General features: G+C 40.8%; 1 protein-coding gene across 1 annotated transcript in view; it reads left to right on the top strand.

Annotated features, from left to right (window-relative positions):
- The window catches only part of T265_09594 (hypothetical protein), a gene marked incomplete at both ends in the record, with an annotated part of 27977 nt that extends 13552 nt beyond the window's left edge, over positions 1–14425 (top strand). The window contains 2 exons of the mRNA XM_009175709.1: positions 9584–9750; positions 13721–14425. Of these exons, the coding sequence (XP_009173973.1) occupies positions 9584–9750; positions 13721–14156 (603 nt within the window). The remainder of the gene's footprint in view (positions 1–9583; positions 9751–13720) is intronic.
- Between the last annotated feature and the right edge of the window lie 3466 nt (positions 14426–17891).

The following is a 17891-nucleotide window of genomic DNA, read 5'->3' as shown; positions in this document are numbered from 1 at the left end:
TCAGCCACGAGCCTGTGAGCTGGCGGAAAACAATAGTGGCCGGGTGATTTGACTGATGATAACGGATGTGCATAGCCATGTCAGAAAGTATGAAATGATCGAAAGGGAAGAAAGAAAGGCTTGTTTGAAACAACAAAACCCGATCTCCTGCAGAGTTTTAACATAGCTATCGAAAAAAGAATCAGATCCACCGCAGAAAATAAGAAAACTCTTTTGGAAAACAAGCCCTTTAGACTGATTAGAAAAAGCGAAAATGAAGCCATCGCCATCGGCAACATCAACAACAACATCAGAAACAAAGCGCTGATTAAGAACCACCCCAGTAAAAAGATGGACTGTCCAAAAGCAGAATGTTTTTAGCAAGGAACTAAACCTTAATTCAAAGACGCAGCCTTAGAGTTCTTGGCTAGCCTGGACGCTGCTTAACGAAACTACCACAAGCTGCCTTTTGGAGGATGAGCAGACCAAGAATTTGAGAGCAAAATGAATAGCAGCCTGAAGGATCTCCAAAAAATCGTAACAGAGAAATATTGGTGAATGATATCCGAAGATTGCAATACTCCATGCTTCTAGATGTTTCGAAAGTGCACAAGGATACCGCGCCACAATGACCAATTGTGTCACTTCCAAGCACACCAAACTATAATAATGCACAGAAACTATGGATCGCAAAACTCGATAAAAAAGTGCAAAAATTCTTGAACCATGCGACAACAGAAGACGAGACAGTAGTCTAATCTGATGTGAGCTCACTGATCACATCGGGACATCCTTCTTGCAAAGCCAGCAAAAAACGGAATATTAGAAAGCCGTGGATCTTCCAACGGGTCTTTAGGAAAAGAGTTTCCTTGAGTCCTTGAAGAAAATTCCACAGTATAGGAGGAATTTTAGATGTATACTCCCATATATGTAATTGGTTACTCACTTTTACCAGCTTTCGTTTAAACATGAAGAGGATGTTTTCCAAGTCCATTAGTTTACCGACATAATTGTGAAATTGCTTGTTTTAAACGCTGCATCGCTTACACTAAATGGCAGATGGGGAGGAATACACTCAAACCTGCACTGATGATGTCACCTCGATAAGTGATGAAACGTTTGCAATCCAACTGCCAAGCTCGGGAAACAGACCAACAATCAAGCAGCGCGCCCGAGCTACCTACATTCCACAACATTGTCAACATGGAAAGCCTATTCATTGGTACTCTACTGTGAGATGTATACTTTCCAAATGTATTCAACAAGTACCAATGAATGCTGCATATTTATACCACAGAAAATCTGTTGCTAGAGGTGACCTGTGGTAACGCATACCAGAAAGGGATATCTCTAAACCTTTTGCAGTCAGTTACCAATTTGGCTCTTTGAAAACGGCTCCTCGTGCTCCGACACAAGGCAATCTTTTAAGTGGTCTTTCATCAAGAGGCTGCCGCTTAACTGAAGAGCCACTGTCTAAGCCTAAACAGTTTCAAGTGAAGCTTCAGGGATGGATCCCAAATGCAAATCTGTTTGTCACGAACCTCTAGACCGTCTCGTGTCGGAATTCTGTCGAAAAGAAGAAAATTCAAAATGAATTAAGTAAAAGTCTAATAGAGCCTGAAGCTCAATATTAAATAGAAAAAAGTCTCAGAATTACTTGTATTTGGAATGCTAGAAGCAAGGCGTTGGTAAATAAATTTATGATTGTAGGATTTACTTACTTGTAATTAAAAAATGTACCAAATGAAATAATTTTGATAAGATTACCGTAATCTAAGCCTAAAAGTTTCAAGTGAAGCTTCAGGGATGGATCCCAAATGCAAATCCGTTTGTCACGAACCTCTAGACCGTCTCGTGTCGGAATTCTGTCGAAAAGAAGAAAATTCAAAATGAATTAAGTAAAAGTCTAATAGAGCCTGAAGCTCAATATTAAATAGAAAAAAGTCTCAGAACTACTTGTATATGGAATGCTAGAAGCGAGGCGTTGGTAAATAAATTTATGATTGTAGGATTTGCTTACTTGTAATTAAAAAATGTACCAAATGAAATAATTTTGATAAGATTACCGTAAACTATTCTTGTCATGGGTTACTTGCAAGTTTCATCTGTATACGCATTTCATGGTCAATACTTTCTGGTGGCAATGGTTGTAGAAACTGTTCACTTAAGGTTTCATGCGATCAAAGTAGCGTCCTCACAGTTTCGTGCCATCTCCAACTATTCACCTACAAAACATTGAATGCTGTTTTACAAACTTACGGTCCTCGACAAGGTAGACACTTTCAGTGCACTTTTTATTGTGTGATTTTGTTTGCGTGGAATTAATCTAGCTGCCAATTAAAAATGTCTTGAACATGATCAACCAGTTTTTGATGGGCTTGCCCGCTGTCCGACATTCTGTTTTTGGATCTATCTCCGCTGTTTTCTAAACTTCCTGCGTTTGTTAAGCAGTGAGGAATCCATATCCTGCATTAAACAGGCATGTTGAAAACATGGAATAATGTAAGTAATGTAATGTATGTCCGATTCACACAAACAGCAGCTAAGGAGAGATAAGTCCTGTGGGAAACTCAGTGTCTTCCGAACAGTATTTGCAAACCATTTACCGACTTCAGTGAACGGATCAGCAACCTTCCATACCCGTCATCACCGCATCAACCCATCCGCGGAAGAGAGCTTTGTCAGAGTTAGGACAAAATGTCTACCAACTTATTGGCAAGCACATACGGCCCGACATAATCATAGCGACGATTAAGCCGGGATTCAAGGTGACTGGAATCTGGTTTTTCCAAACGTCTCATTTGAGCCTTGTTGGTTTTACGAATTTAGCGCGAATATCGCTTCCATTTCAGCATATGTAAAAGAACTAAATTTGTGGCTTCAATTCCCAAGTTCTTTGGGGAATCAAGACTTACTTCACTACACGAAAAAGAAACATGTAGGGGGGAGTGCCAAGCTAAACCCTCGGTTTGTTTAACTCGATAATATTCACAACCATCGGTACAGATCTTTCTCTATTTTTTGAACGCACTTGAAAACAAAAGCATGTTGGGCCTGACTGTCAGGTTAATCCTCTTAGATCTTCATCTATTATTTTTCGCTATTTTCGGTATTTAAGAACTTTTTGATATGTGGAGTAGGTTCACTGAAAATTGTACCGTTCTTAAGCCGAAAACTGTCAGATTCACTTAATTTTGAAAGTTAGAAACTGAGTTTTTCCTGATTTCATGAGTTCATATCCATAACCAAACGGTAAATGCATTTGCGTGAATTACCAAAATTAATCTATCGATCTATTATACAACTCGATTTTAATGCATTTGGGTGGGTCGTTGTGTTACTCTGTGTATGAGCACTGTGACCTTACGATGGGAGGTGTCAGTCCATTTTAAATGACCAAACAAGGACAATCTCAAAATGAAAATAACATTTGATAAATTTAGGATGATTCATTCAATGCATTCCTAATCCACAGGCCTGCGAGAGTTCACGCCAAATCACTGTGAGGTGTAATATGTTAGCTTGATAAGGCCTTAGTGTTTGATCACCGGGGAACGCTATTAGAAGTCTGCAACAAAGAAACAGTTTGGGGCAAACGGAATCCAAGCATGATAGCTACACAAACTACAGTAATTAATGGGAAAATGTTGCTGGAAACTCTTTCGCCACACTTGAGGCCAATCAGAAGAAAGTCATTGTAAACGAGGTGTTCAGGTGGATTTTGTTGAGTATCCCGTTACAACAAAAAACGGTGCAAACGACAGCATCTGGTGAATCCCACCTAATGTAAATTCAAGTAGAACATGAGCTTGACAAAAATTCGGGGACTTTGTCTACCTGATGGGCCACTAGAAGAGTGAAATCCGTCTTGGACTGTCGAAAAGTTTTCATCCAATTTTTTGAGTGATGTATTGCAACACATCACGACAAATTCAGCTGCTTCTTTCGTTGCCACAGTGAACTGAATGAAGATTGTCACCTGAAATCTACATTTTTCCTTCTGATTAGTGTTCTCTAACATTTAAAGGACTGGAAACCACACTTCAGAAAAACGAGATAGTTATACCGATAGAGAGAGGATTTGACAGCAAGTTTTTAAACCCTTACCTCATTAGGAGATCTTGAATTAAATGAGGAATACCTCTGGCGTTGCCCTCAGTACACGTTTATCCATAAAAAGTTCGACCTGCCTACAACAAACGCTCCTAAAGAACGAGAGTGTTTAAGTTTCGAAAACTAGCTGATTTGACAGACAGATTAGGATGCCGAACTAGCCTGACCATACGGGACGCAATAGGTTTGCATTGCCGTTCCAATTTTCTTGTTCTTCACTGATTCACAACTTTTCTTCTCATTGTTCAGCACATTCTCTTGCATAACACTAAAGACCATTTAATCTCCTTTTTGTTTCATAAGCCATGTCGATACTGTTATTCCTCAGCACAGTGACTAAAGCCAGACCCAAATGGAAAGTAGGAGTCAGACTAGTGAGTTGGCCTTCACGGCGGATGCCTTTTACAAGTGAATAAAAATACCAACAATTTGTTGGTAAGGTTTTGTAGACCTTTATAGAGGTTTTGTCAAGTAAGTAAAGTTAATCTAGATAGTATAATCGCAAAGCACTGTACAGCTATTTTATCCTTACAAGAATTGATCAAAGGTGGGTATCTAATCCAATTCCAAGGAGTTTTGAACCCACGGCTGCTCATCTAGTAGCCGTTTGTCAAACGAGTGGCTGATCATTAGTGTGATTAACTCGCACTTGAATAGAGTATACTCTCACTCATCTTTCAACAACGGGATCACGTACTGGCCGGCACTTCGAATGACGAATTCCCAAGTGGAAGATCCACTGTTCCTGTTGGACATCCTTCCTTCTGAACCACTTATATTCTGTATAAGGGGATCTGGAAATTTTTCAGAAAGATTTTGTTCAGAACTCCGCGGAGTTTCGTGAGATATGCATGTTGCTGATGGTAAGTAATAGGAATAAAGGGGCCGTAGAGTGATTCCTGGCTCTTTAGCATAGATTGGCCTAACTTTCGGGTTGAAAATGTGAACAGTCTTCATTAATGCAGAGGTATTTGATCTTGGTTTTGTCTGACGGCGACGGATGCTACTTTCATGATCAGCTTAAGTTTGTTGTTCAGTGGAACCCACGACATGCTACGTAGCTGATGTCTTTTCTACCTGGTCACTTTAGAAGTTGTTACCATAAATTACTTGACCAGACACTGATGTTTGTTTTGATTAGGTAGGTGTTAAAAGCAATCCATAGTAAGCAGTATCTACGTGAATGTGTTTTCGGTCAACCGGTGAGCAGTGTTTGCTCCAGATGAGACCCAGTGACTGGTCACTTGCCAAAATATTGGTAGTTCGGGTGAGTTTATTGGTTGTTGATCAGGCGACTGTTGATCCGTTCGCCGAGCTTGGCAATTGACTTGCGAACGTCAGCAGAGATCAACGGAGATCGAAGAGTGAATAATTAGACAAAATTTCGCCTTATAAGCACTACTTCCTTGTAAGGTTTGAGTACAAACCGTGTATTCGCATCTTTGTGCACAAACCGCCGAGATTGACCACAGACAGACGATTGAAGATTGAGAGTTGCATGAAGTTACAACCTACGGAGTTGCAAAAAGTTGCAAACACGGAACGTGTAATAACCTCTATTTTAGAGGAGTATATCGTGGGGGCTGTCCTTCTTCATTCACCCTTGAGTTGAACGGCATGAAAGTAACTCCAAAATCTGTTGTTAACTGTGGCCCAAACTTTTGTATGCAGTCAACTAATACACAGACAATATAAAGATGAAACGTCTTGGTGGACGCTGCACGTAACTCCTGCTTGTCGCGCAGTATCATAACGAGTATCAGTCATATCTTTGACTTTTTAAAGCGCTCGTTGCTCCGGGTTACTACAAGCAGCGTTCTCACATTTCACGGTTCTCCACCTTGTGACCAAAATTCGATAACGTTGTCATGGCATTCTAAGACTCGAACCGCGCATCATCAGACAAGTAGAACGGTTGGTGGCATGGAAACACGTTAGGCAAGCAGCGCAAGATCACAGAAAATGAATGAATAAAAACCCAAAGAGCGCACTGCATCAATGCCATATTTTTTGTGGACAGGAGATTAATGGTTGAGAACTGGAACAAAAAGGGTAGCTTCTTTCAGGTTTTTCCGACCGAAACACAAACAGTTGAGGCTTGATGTAGTGTCTGCTGGTTGATGTTGCCAGGTGACTAAATGTGTGATCCTTTCGTCTGAACTGCTCAATGAAACATTGAAAGAGGAAAATGGAAAGAAGCTCATGTCATCCGTCTAAGAATGAACACTTTCAATGTATCCTTGCGGATGAAACTGGATTGTTTCTGTTCAACAGTTAACCGAAGCGTTTGTCGAGTACCCATGAGTAACAAAGTTTGGTGTGGATAAGCATCATTGGTCAATAATTTTAACAGAGACTTAGGATACTGTATGAGGGTAAGTTGCATAGGCAAGGCTCTGCCTGGTATGGTGGGGTGAAGCTTATCTATCGTTTATTTCTGAAGAGCGTGATCACAGACACAAAAAGTGAATGCAAGCGATGAAAGTGAAAGGATTACAGGCGAATATGAGATAAAAGAGAGAAACATTTCATTCGAAGTCATGCCACCAACAGTTCCAGTCAGATAAGCTGAGTCTCAAGGTATGTAAGAAATTTCGGTATGGAAACACGCATGTAAAGAGCAGCAACTGAAGAAAGGACAAATAATGTTAAATGCTCTTCCAGGCGCGGTTAGCGCTAGCACGGTCAAGACTCGCACGTCAGATACAAAGTGTTCGTTCTACTGGGTCTGGTGGTAGATTCAATGACAAGAATGTACACTCAACGCCATGTAATACGCATAAAAGTGTCGTAAGTACACAGAGAGCCCAAAATGGCAAGCAAACACAATTCACTGACTGTGACCTTAGGAAATTCCAGTCCGATAACAGCCTTGGCGGATTGAAGAAAGCAGATCCTTCGATAAGAGATGATCATCGGTTGGTGGACCAAAAAGTCGACATCACAACCAATTGTAAGTAGGGATGAAATAATGGCGAGATGATATTCATCCTCACCATGCTTCTGCTTCTTCTTATTCCACACAGTCACCCCGCGCCCATCAACCACAAGAATGCTGTGAGTGAAAAGCTGCTTCATCTAAAGACGTTACGTATAAAAGAATACCAAGGTTGACGTTTTTTTTCACGTCCACCGAAAATGTCGTACCGAATTGCCTGTCCTGTTGTTGATAGGCTGTGAAGATTTGTGGATTTTAGTGGGAATTTTTGTCCTGTGAGTAAAGTCAATCTATACTGAAAAGCGGAGAAGGGCTATACAACTGCTTCATCAGCAGTGCGCACATCATGAAACTCCAGGTAGCCGCTCGTCGCCGAGTGGTTAAAAGCCAGGTGGTCCGGAGTTCAGAAACACCCTCGAGTTTCTTGAGAGGAGTACTGCTGATAATTCCACATGGGGGTGAAACAGCCATACACTCGTCCTCAGATTTTCAACGTAGACCGGCTCCACCTATAGGATGAAATCTCCACTAGCGTGTTCCATACTTTGCTCTGCTAATGTATTATTTGCGCAATATTATTTCCATGAAAGCTTCTTACACTTTGGTGTCAGTTAATGCTTTGTTTAGCCGTAGCTCCGACAGTGCACTGATTGTGCATCTGCGTCCTACGTCCAACATCCAACTAGACCAACTGTATTCGGTGGTACGGACGGATGTCTTTAGAAAGTGAGTAAGCCCTAATAAAAACCCGGTAAGCTAAGGTAGGAGCATGAGTGAACAATGAATGGTCTTCAGGAAAATCTAATCTTATTAACCAAAAAATGGAGAAATCTGAGCAGACCGGTTCTAACAAAAAAGGTTCTGGCCATTTAGAAGCGGAACACTGTCGGAAACCAGTCAAAAGTGCTTTCCCTTGAAAACTAGGTTTATATTATTGGGGCATACTTTTAGGGAAACAGAGTAAGTTTTGGCTGTGTTATACTGTGTTATACGTCCNGGGAAATATAAGCAGACCGGTTCTAACAAAAGAGGTTCTGACCATTTAGAAGTGGAACACTGTCGGAAACCAGCCAAAAGTGCTTTCCCTGGAAACTAGGTTTATATTATTGAGGCATACTTTTAGGGAAACAGAGTATGTTTTGGCTGTGTTATACTGCAGCAAATGGACGTCCCTTGAAGGATACATGCGTCTATGGACCAGATGGCTGTTTTTTATGTCCCAGAACTAACTAATTTGCCGCTACCTATTCAGGCATCAATAGTAAATCTTTTATACCAGTTCCATTATGTAGGTAGCTCACTTTACAAGTGTCAGAATCGACTGTCTGCATTGGTCTATCATGTCTAATTTGATCAAATTCCTGCGAAAATATAACGGACGTTCTGACATATACCAACCTACTATCGAAACCTTTGGTTCACCAGTGCTCTTATTTGGTGCAATTCTGGTGACCAGTATATTTTTCTTTTCTTGTGATAGTAGAAGTTAAAATATCCCGAAATGTTACAATGGTTGGTGGAAGATGGCAGTAGTAATCCGAATGGACGTACGTTTGATTTGAGCATTAAGAACTAAGCATTTTTCAACCTGGAAGTGCAAGCTTTACATGAAAAGCTAACCAAGGTCATACAGTCTTTGGGATAGGTTTTGAGCCCGAAAAGTGCGAATTCAGGCTACGTGACNGTGAAGTAGAGGGTACTGCTTTCAAAGAATGCATTCTACAGTGCAATCTATGGTTACTGTCCATGTGTCATGTAGGCTGAATTACCGTCTATCGAGACAAGCGCTGTTTTCTGTGGTTAATTCGGGTGTGAGAAATCCAGAAATGAGCAGAAGTTGACAATGCAGAAGGAAATGATGGGTATTAAAAAAAATTGGGCATCTTTAGTGCTGTTCGCTTTCGAGGATGGGGTCTATTTGACCCTTCCTCCACTTGGTTGGAGATACCAAACAATATCGCAGCTAACCCACGTTAGTGGATTCATGCTACTAGATTCTATCCAGTGTCTGAGTGAGTATTGGAAGTGCTGGCACCTCGGATGTTTGTTGTAGGCTAGCCCTGGGTTCCCCAGTCTGCAGCATTTCTTTCTGCTTTCCATTATAAAGCTTTATTGAAATAAATTGACTCTGCTGAACTATGGAGGAGCACTAGTATTATCATGTGATGTTGCTATCTTTGATGAGCATGAAGAATTCATCTACGTAAAGAGAGCAGATTTACCCCAATCCTTCAAGGCCACTATTCTGGCTACCAAACACCTTATGGATAAATAAATCCCCTATAATTTATGCCTACTTACTGAAAACTGGCTGCTGAATCGCAACAACAGTGCTCGAAATCCAGAGAATTTCCATTGTAGGCGACTAGGATGTCTGCTGAAGGCAAGTGCGTACTTTGTCTGCCAAAGTATTCGATGGACGAAAGCCATTAATAAGTCAGCTTATTGTTACTGAAGTCAGCTTATTCTTTCTTTTATAGATAAAATCGCACTTATGGAAAATTTAAATGCTGGTGTCCTGACTGGAACTTCATCTTTTTTTTACTTTAAAAGGTTCCAAAATTAGAAGGCCGTTTTCCGCAAGTGGCTCAAATCACATTTTCTTTCCGAGCGGACCGTCCAAAAGGACAACGTGTTGATCCGGCATCTGTTAAGATTGGTGGAAATCCTTTGGTTTTAGAGCAACGATATCGGCTTGCAACGACGCCCTTTATGGCAAAGTAAGCGCAATTTACCGATCGAACATGACTTTTATCTGATTCTTTTGAACAGCTGCCATCAGCTGTAAATGATACGATATGATATAATTAATGACATTTTCATAGAGGTCATTTCTGATTCCTGTTTTTACGCGCATTACTACAAGTGAAGTACAATTACTCTTGTTTAGAAGCAACATTTGGTTTTCCGAGACTCGCCGCCTAAAAAGGGCAATATTATTAACTGTTGTCCTACATTTTGAGGAGGATGTATAATATACTACCTCCCGATCGGAACGCTGAAGTAATCGGACAAATAAAGTCATAAAATAGTAGTAATTTGGATTAGATTTTCTCAACTTAACACGACAAAGCACTGTAAGTACTATGTACATTCACATAAATCTATTAGGAAAAGGACCAAGATGAGTAGCTTTCTCCAGCGAGAAGAAGCAGTAAGTATTACCATATTAGCCTGGCATCGTATAACATATACAATAGAGCGGTGCCACTCCATAAGAAGTCGGTTTTTGGTACGATGGGTTGTATCCTCATGACAAAAGATTGCTAATTTCATGAGAGAGGGCAAACTTTACGTTCGATTCTTCAAAATCACCGGATGTCTGTATTTAATTCAGCCCTGTTAGGTTGACAAGAATAGCCCTGGAAGTTGTTTTTCAAGTGGAAATTCTACCACTTTTATGCACGTGGGTTAATGGATGATTAAATGAATAAATTTTCGCTGAATAATGTGTTCACAAAAAACAGGTTTTGGTCAAGGTTCGCTCGATTCTATGGTCTTCCAGCTGCAATCCACTTGCAGAAATCGCATGTATTTCAAAAGTTTGTGATCAGCAGATACGTTAATCAGCTGACCATGCATTCTTTATTCCGGACAAGAAAACTCTCCTATTCAAAACTTTCTTTTTTCGAAAAGAAAACATCTGTCAAGTCGCTTCGAAATTAATATGGAGAAAAGCCCTCCCTCGTTTCCGACTTGTGTGATAAAATATCTAGTGATATTTTCCTCTCACTGACAAAATTGATTAGATCTAATGGGCGTCCCAGAAGGTACCACTTCTAAGGAATAATCGGCTGCGTATCTGTCATGATGATCGACTCATTAGTTTCAGCTCCAAGCATTATACGCTTCTGGATTTCTGAACCTTCACTAAGCACCAAAGGTGTGCGTTTTTCACCTTTATATTTTGAGTGAAGTTTAAAGCACAGACTGAACGTAAGCTACATCTCTGAAGGCTATTATTGCAATTACAAGCATACACAATGAACACATTTCTTCTAATTCTATTGAACAAACTTCTGTGTGGTACATCCAAAAAGAACAGCACTCAGCTGTCACTGCTCACAAGTTTGCTGAAAACTTTTCGACAGCTCACGACCGGTTTCCCACTACTTTGGGCCATCAAGTAGGCGCAATCCTCGAGTTTCTGTCAATCTTATATTCTAGTTAAACCCCAATAGGACAGGTTTCGACAACTACACTCATTCACGCAGCGCTTTGGTTTTTACGTGTACCTCTCGTTAATGATATGAGTTGTTCCCTTTATGAAAATACACTGCAAGATCTCGAACGTCATACCGACTGAAACACGAGGTGGCCTTTGTACAGCACATTCAATTGAAGAAAATCGTAAACAGAAGATTTAGTTAAGCCTCCGGTGAAAACCATATTGGCATGGAAATAAGTGTATTTGTCAAAAACATTCAGTCATCCTCGTATTTAGAAGGTGGTGGCTCGCACCGTCAATAGTTGGACAGAATCGGGGATATACGATGTGTCAGCTGTTTATTGCAATCGCATTACGTCACCGAAAATTGTCCGGTCCCTGATTCAAAAGCGGAGATGTGTTGCCTGTTTACATGAGGTTTGAGCTCAGTTTTGATCGTGTATATTGCGCAACATCTTCTTTAGGTGCATTCTGACCTCGTCGACATGCTATGCATTTTATATGATCACTGAGCATAGCGAAATAAATTCATTACGTGCTTCGTCCGGTCGTTCTGGAAGAGAACTACCATTTGCGGACAAAGGCATTTGCAATTTGTCACTACCTCTAATATGACAGCTGCAAGTTTCAGCCAGAAAGTCATTCGGATGGACAATCGACCCAGTATTTTTCATGGGCGTATGCAGTCTTGTAATAATAGAGGACAAACTTTTTTTACTCGTTATCGTATTACTTGGGGATATTCAAATGCAACATATACACGGAATCTGAAGCATGTCATCGGTCACAACACGCAGTCGGTTACATTTGCACAAAGTTATAGCGTGCACTTAATTGGCTTTATGAGAAAGAGCATAGTTAACTAGGTTTATTTATCCCATTGGAAACACTCTTACATAACTGATCGACCGTGACTCACAAGTTTACCTTCACCAGAGTGCGACAAGCTCCTAAAACTGGGTCGATATTTCTGACCACTATACAAGGTGATCTCACGTTATCAACCATTGCTTTCTGTATTTGATTGGTCGCGCGGATGGCTACCAATCTTTGTATGCCGAGTGGCATATTTGCTTTTTTCCAGAAAATAATGTTGCTGATTGAACCATCGACAAGTAGGATTAAATCTCTGGAATTATCACACTTGTGTGCGGCATTCAGTTTGCTTGTCGGATTTATCCCTGGTTTACCGTAGTGCACGAAGAATCTTCGTTTAGTGACAATTACTTTTTCTGATACACCTGGGTTACTCTATCCCGTCTAAAGTCTCTTTTATGTGCAAAATCAAGCCAAAAATTTCATAACTGTCTTTTGAATCTGAGAAAAAACTATTTATTTACATCATTGCACATACCGGCTTGAACAACATAGCCAGTATTTTACAGCGACTGTTTGGTCTAGCACCCTTTTGCCTTCATTCCTCGAGTAGGTTGTTACATTATGCTCTTTAACGACTGGTTTACCGTAGTGCACGAAGAATCTTCGTTTAGTGACAATTACTTTTTCTGATACACCTGGGTTACTCTATCCCGTCTAAAGTCTCTTTTATGTGCAAAATCAAGCCAAAAATTTCATAACTGTCTTTTGAATCTGAGAAAAGACTATTTATTTACATCATTGCACATACCGGCTTGAACAATAGAGCCAGTATTTTACAGCGACTGTTTGGTCTAGCACCCTTTTGCCTTCATTCCTCGAGTAGGTTGTTACATTATGCTCTTTAACGAACAAAAAACTATTGTGCAAAGCAGTACGAGGGTTTATTTTCCTAAACGAGTCTGCTTCAAGTGTTGTTACTCTTTAATTCATCAGCCATCCGAAGCACTGAATGTTGCTGGAAAATTCGAGTGCTTAGAGATCAACGCTGTGTCGAGCAGAGGTCTTAAGGTTATCATGGTGTGAAAACCAGGTTACCTGATAAATTCACCATTGAACAAGAATAAAAAGGTCGTAGTTAGTGACAGGTAAAGGTACCGGAGGTGAAAGCATGCTGAATCGGGGCTGAATACATTATCAATACCAATACTCCCACTAATACTTTACCAGCAGTTTCAAACAGGCATTTTAGCTCATACATAATGTCACACTAGATAGAAAACAATGCACAAGCTCAGCAATTCATCACCTAGTCTCAATAAACCCGACTTAGAAGCAACCAATGTAGAGCTGGCCAGTTTTGTTTTACCGAAATGTGAGCTAATGCCCTGAAGTCATAGTCAAACCTTACATGGATTTGGGTTCCCACGTTTCATTCTGCTGATCAGAGACTTTTGGTATAGCGCTATACAGACAGCCTATTCCTGAGCACATATTTTACGAACCAACCTCTAGCGTTGTCTTCATTATTAGGTCTTATACTTACCTGATAGTAAGTAATGCTACCGTCGATTGAATGCTTTTGGTAAATCGCACCAGGATGCAGGATATTAAAGGCTTCACCACCAAAAATTATCAGTGGATCAGTATACGACATGCAGTACCGAAATGCCCATAACAGGTTCAGTTTCTTCTTTCGTTTTTAGTGGCAAGGACGGGTACGACATATTGGTGAATAAACGCCGGATTTTGGATGAGGAAGCAGGGATCCCACTGAGTACTGCTGTTATCAATTACTTCCGCACCATAAATGTACTGAACGGCTTTATCAAACTCAGTTCCAAACACAGACACCGTTTGGTCACCATGAAGGAGAGGAATAGAATAAGTTTACAAGTCATTTCTATACTCAAATCGAAATTAGCAAACCATGGGTCGGTGGAACATTCAGCTGCAGTTTGGACACAGAAGACGCAGCAGCAAAATGCAGCGAAAAAGATGGTCAACGCAATTACAAAAGGAGCCGAAAATGTGTCTCCCAAAGACCAGTGGAAAAAAATTCGTGACACATTGGTTGAACTCGAAAAGAAGCAGTGCAAGGTCGCTCCCAAGATTGAAGGGCGTATTGTCCAGTTGGAATGACTAGCGTCTTCACGCATTTCTATTCCCGTGAACAAAACCTTACTTTTCTCATTGTTCGTGAGACCTCGGGTATCCGTGTTGCTTTTCAAACATATCTAATGAGTTTCTTCCAAAGTTGCTTGAACAAAATACAGGCTTACGGATTCAGCATAGGCGTGTTGCATGTCATCGTATCACCATCGATTCCACGAGTGCCACGGACCGGTCTTACACAGTCTTCAGCATCGGGTACTAAATTAATTTACCGTTGACACTCAATAAGACTGTGGTTGTTTTCGACAATTTGTTAGGTAAAATCGGTCGGTTGAAACAGAAGTTGTCTCACTTCAACTACATCACATTTTGCAATTACACGAGAGCCTACATGCCTCTATGTCTCGAGTGTTTGCTGTTTTTTTTTACAAAGCTGTTTGTACGAGTCCCTATTTGTCGATAACTTCGTGCAATCCACAGACTAAGCAGTTTTTGCATTTATGTTCTGTTCCTGCTTTCGCTATTGCAATCTCAATTTCAGTAGCTGTCTCTGGTTTCTACAGGAATTCGGTATCAGTTAACACGACAGCCGCCAAAATGCTCACAGTTCAGTACTGTGATCTGCAATTGTGTACATTCTGTCCCGGAGTGGATGGAAACAACCGGGTATTTGCAAAATGCGTGTGCTACAATTCGATGGTAAACGGGAACAGAATGACACAACAAAAAGCCACCAGGTCCATTGGGACGAAATTCAAGGACTAATGATTGAAGATAATAAAAGAAAACGCTTTTGTCAAACAGAACAGTCGCTTGACTCACACCTTCACCAGTACCTTACTCTCCAGATGAGATGCTAGACTTAATGAACTCCTCAGCAGTTACCTGCTGCCTGATAGATCCTTCACATTTGGTAGTCTTTGTGAAGAGTGCTACTCATCATTGTTTTGGGCACTGAAATTAAGTAAACTGCTAGGACAGACATCTACAAATCATGAGTAGTTATATCACTTCAGTCTAACAAGTATTTGAACAAAATGAAGAGTAAATTCTCTAGACATCATCGGGGTAGTAAACAGACGAAACTTTCCGCGTGAGTGCTTTCATCGGCAAGGGCGTGACAGTTTAATTTCGGAAAAGAATTCTGATGCACAGAGTTCTATACACAACATACCCACTGAATGAAGACTGTATGACCTGTTGGCTTACTTAATGCAAAAAATGCATTAACTAAGGCATTAATGGCATGAGCTGAGACTGTTTCCCAAAAAAATGTGGGTAGTGTGAGGAGATTTGGGGTATTTTGTGTGGGATTTCGTCCTGTAAGTGAAGCAAATCTATGCTGAAATGTCGAGAAGCACTGTACAGCTGTTTCAATCCTTATTGGAATCCTCACACCTCACACACTTCACCCGATGAGTGAAACTTGTATCTGAGAAGTCGTTGCTCGAGGAGCCAGTCAACACGTGTGACCGCGTGATGTGGATCCCGTGATTGAAGGATGAGCGGCGCTATATCCTCTCTAAGTGCGAGTTAATCACACTGCTGATCAGCCACTCGTGGCCGAACGGTTAAGTGTTCAAACTACTAGCCGGGAGGTCGCGGGTTCGAGACTCTTTGGAGTTTCGTGAGATGCGCACTGCTGATGATTCCCAATAAGGATGAAACAGCTGTACAGTGCTTCTCGGCTTTTCAGCATAGCTTGGCTTCACTTACAGGACGAAGTCCCCACAAAAATCCCAAATCTCCTCACACTACCAAAAAAATGTATCTGTTTATGGAGTGTAAAAATATTTAGATTCGTTGGATGTCCCTCAATATAACGAGTGTCTTCTTTCAGTTGCATTTCCACCTACTGTTTTCGATTAACACAACAGACCGGAGAGGACCTGATTTTCACTTCTCACGTGATCTTGTTCACTTGGGCACAGTTTACACAATTTCTTTTTAGTCTCCGAGCTAATGGTAAGCCTCAGGTCAGAGGCTGGTAAGAAAAGCTCGGGATTCTACTCACCATTCTTCCAGTTATGGCCTCCACATTGAAGAAAAATATTCTTTATTCCTAATAAAATCTAGGTGCATGAAGGTTTTTATAGTGCTGAAAAATTTATTGTGGAAATAACTGCAAGCTTATGTCGTTTTAGCTATGAGGTGACAGAGGAATGATACATACCCATGGCTGTTTTTCCGGAGCTCTACAATTACAAGCCTTTGCCTATATCGCGTCTGTAGTGCTGTCCTCCTGGTGACAAGATGTGGGGTGGGAATAACTCAACACAGCTTGGGATTGAATTCATATACCACAGAAACATTTCGGGTCTATCACAAAGGGAAGTCGAACTAACCAAAATTTGGATAAATTCCAGTGGATTTCAAATGTAAACAAATTTCTATGATGAGTGTATGTAAATTTTTTGAACTTTAAAGATACTTTATCAGTCCGTGAATGTGACCAGCTTATCTCTCAGTCTCTTTCCCTTATAGCATGAACGCTGCGCGTCCTGATACCCTAAAGCACTAATAAATTTGAAGGCTAACGATTTAATGTCTACTAAATATTTAACGCATATGTGGTATTTTTGCCCGCGTTGTGCGATGATAGGAAAATGGGTAAATGAGAAGACTTTGCTAAAAACCCCGAAATAATTCAAGAAGTGTTAACTGTATTGTGAAAACGTGTGTGGTTAGGATAACACTCACATCAGCTAGGATATTGGCAGCAAAAACACTGGAGAATGCAGTTGGAGGGCTTTGCGATGTGGCACTCAACTGAAGGTAGGGTTGCTGCCAAAACAAATTCAACAATTATGCACGCTCAAACGAAACCAACAAGACATAGTTGATGTTAATGGTCTTGAACATAACACAGAAGGAGGAGAGGGAAATGATATATCCGGTTGCCTCTCAAAAAATAGTAAATTCAAGTAGTTCATGTAGAACTTCACTTGAATGCATAACACAGGCTACAAAAACTGGACAAGCAATGTCCTAGGAGGGGAATGTCTATGGATTGCACACATTATTTCAAACTCTAGAATGTCCGATAATGTGATCCAAATCTTAAGTCCGATGCCTCGTGCCGTTTATTGGGACGGGAGCAGAATACGGTAATTTGCGTCGAAACGGCAACAGGATATATAAGCGAAACGCGATGAGATGGCGTACCAAGGCGTGTACAGACAGCAGATAAATAGGTAAATAGGTTAAAGACGGTATGAATAATTTACCGGACTTAGACGTCGAGACTGTTTTTGTGCCTGCCTGGTTCTAAACACTTTTCCAATATAAGACTCGAAGATACACATCCCCCAATTCCATCCGACGATGCACCATCCATTTTGACTGTAATAGCAACCCCTTTTAATTGTATAAGCACGAAGTTTTCTAACCATCGCGTCTTCCCCAGCAGCTTATGAATGAAAATATTGAGGGACTGAATGGTGTTTGGGTGCACCAGGATGGTTGACGTCTTTCATGCTGGTGTCAAAGTTTGATTTGATCAACGGGGTTTTGATAGGTTTTGTCGGTTTTGTTACGTTAACGTGGCCATTAATGATGAAATATGTTTACTTTTGGGCTAGATTTTAGATGAAAATGGACACAGACCTAGTTCCCACCGACTGGCTGCGCTTCTGAAAATCCTACCCTTTAATGTCATTCATGGTCTCCACTGCGTAATTTGACGCTTTCAAGTATTAATGACGATTTGTGCCGGAACTTACGAGGTGCACTCATTTTCTGCTGGATGCTTCAGATACCTGC

This window comes from Opisthorchis viverrini (assembly GCF_000715545.1).
Source record: "Opisthorchis viverrini unplaced genomic scaffold opera_v5_288, whole genome shotgun sequence".
Taxonomy (NCBI): Eukaryota; Metazoa; Platyhelminthes; class Trematoda; order Opisthorchiida; family Opisthorchiidae; genus Opisthorchis; species Opisthorchis viverrini.
This window is presented reverse-complemented; position numbering and strand designations above follow the sequence as displayed.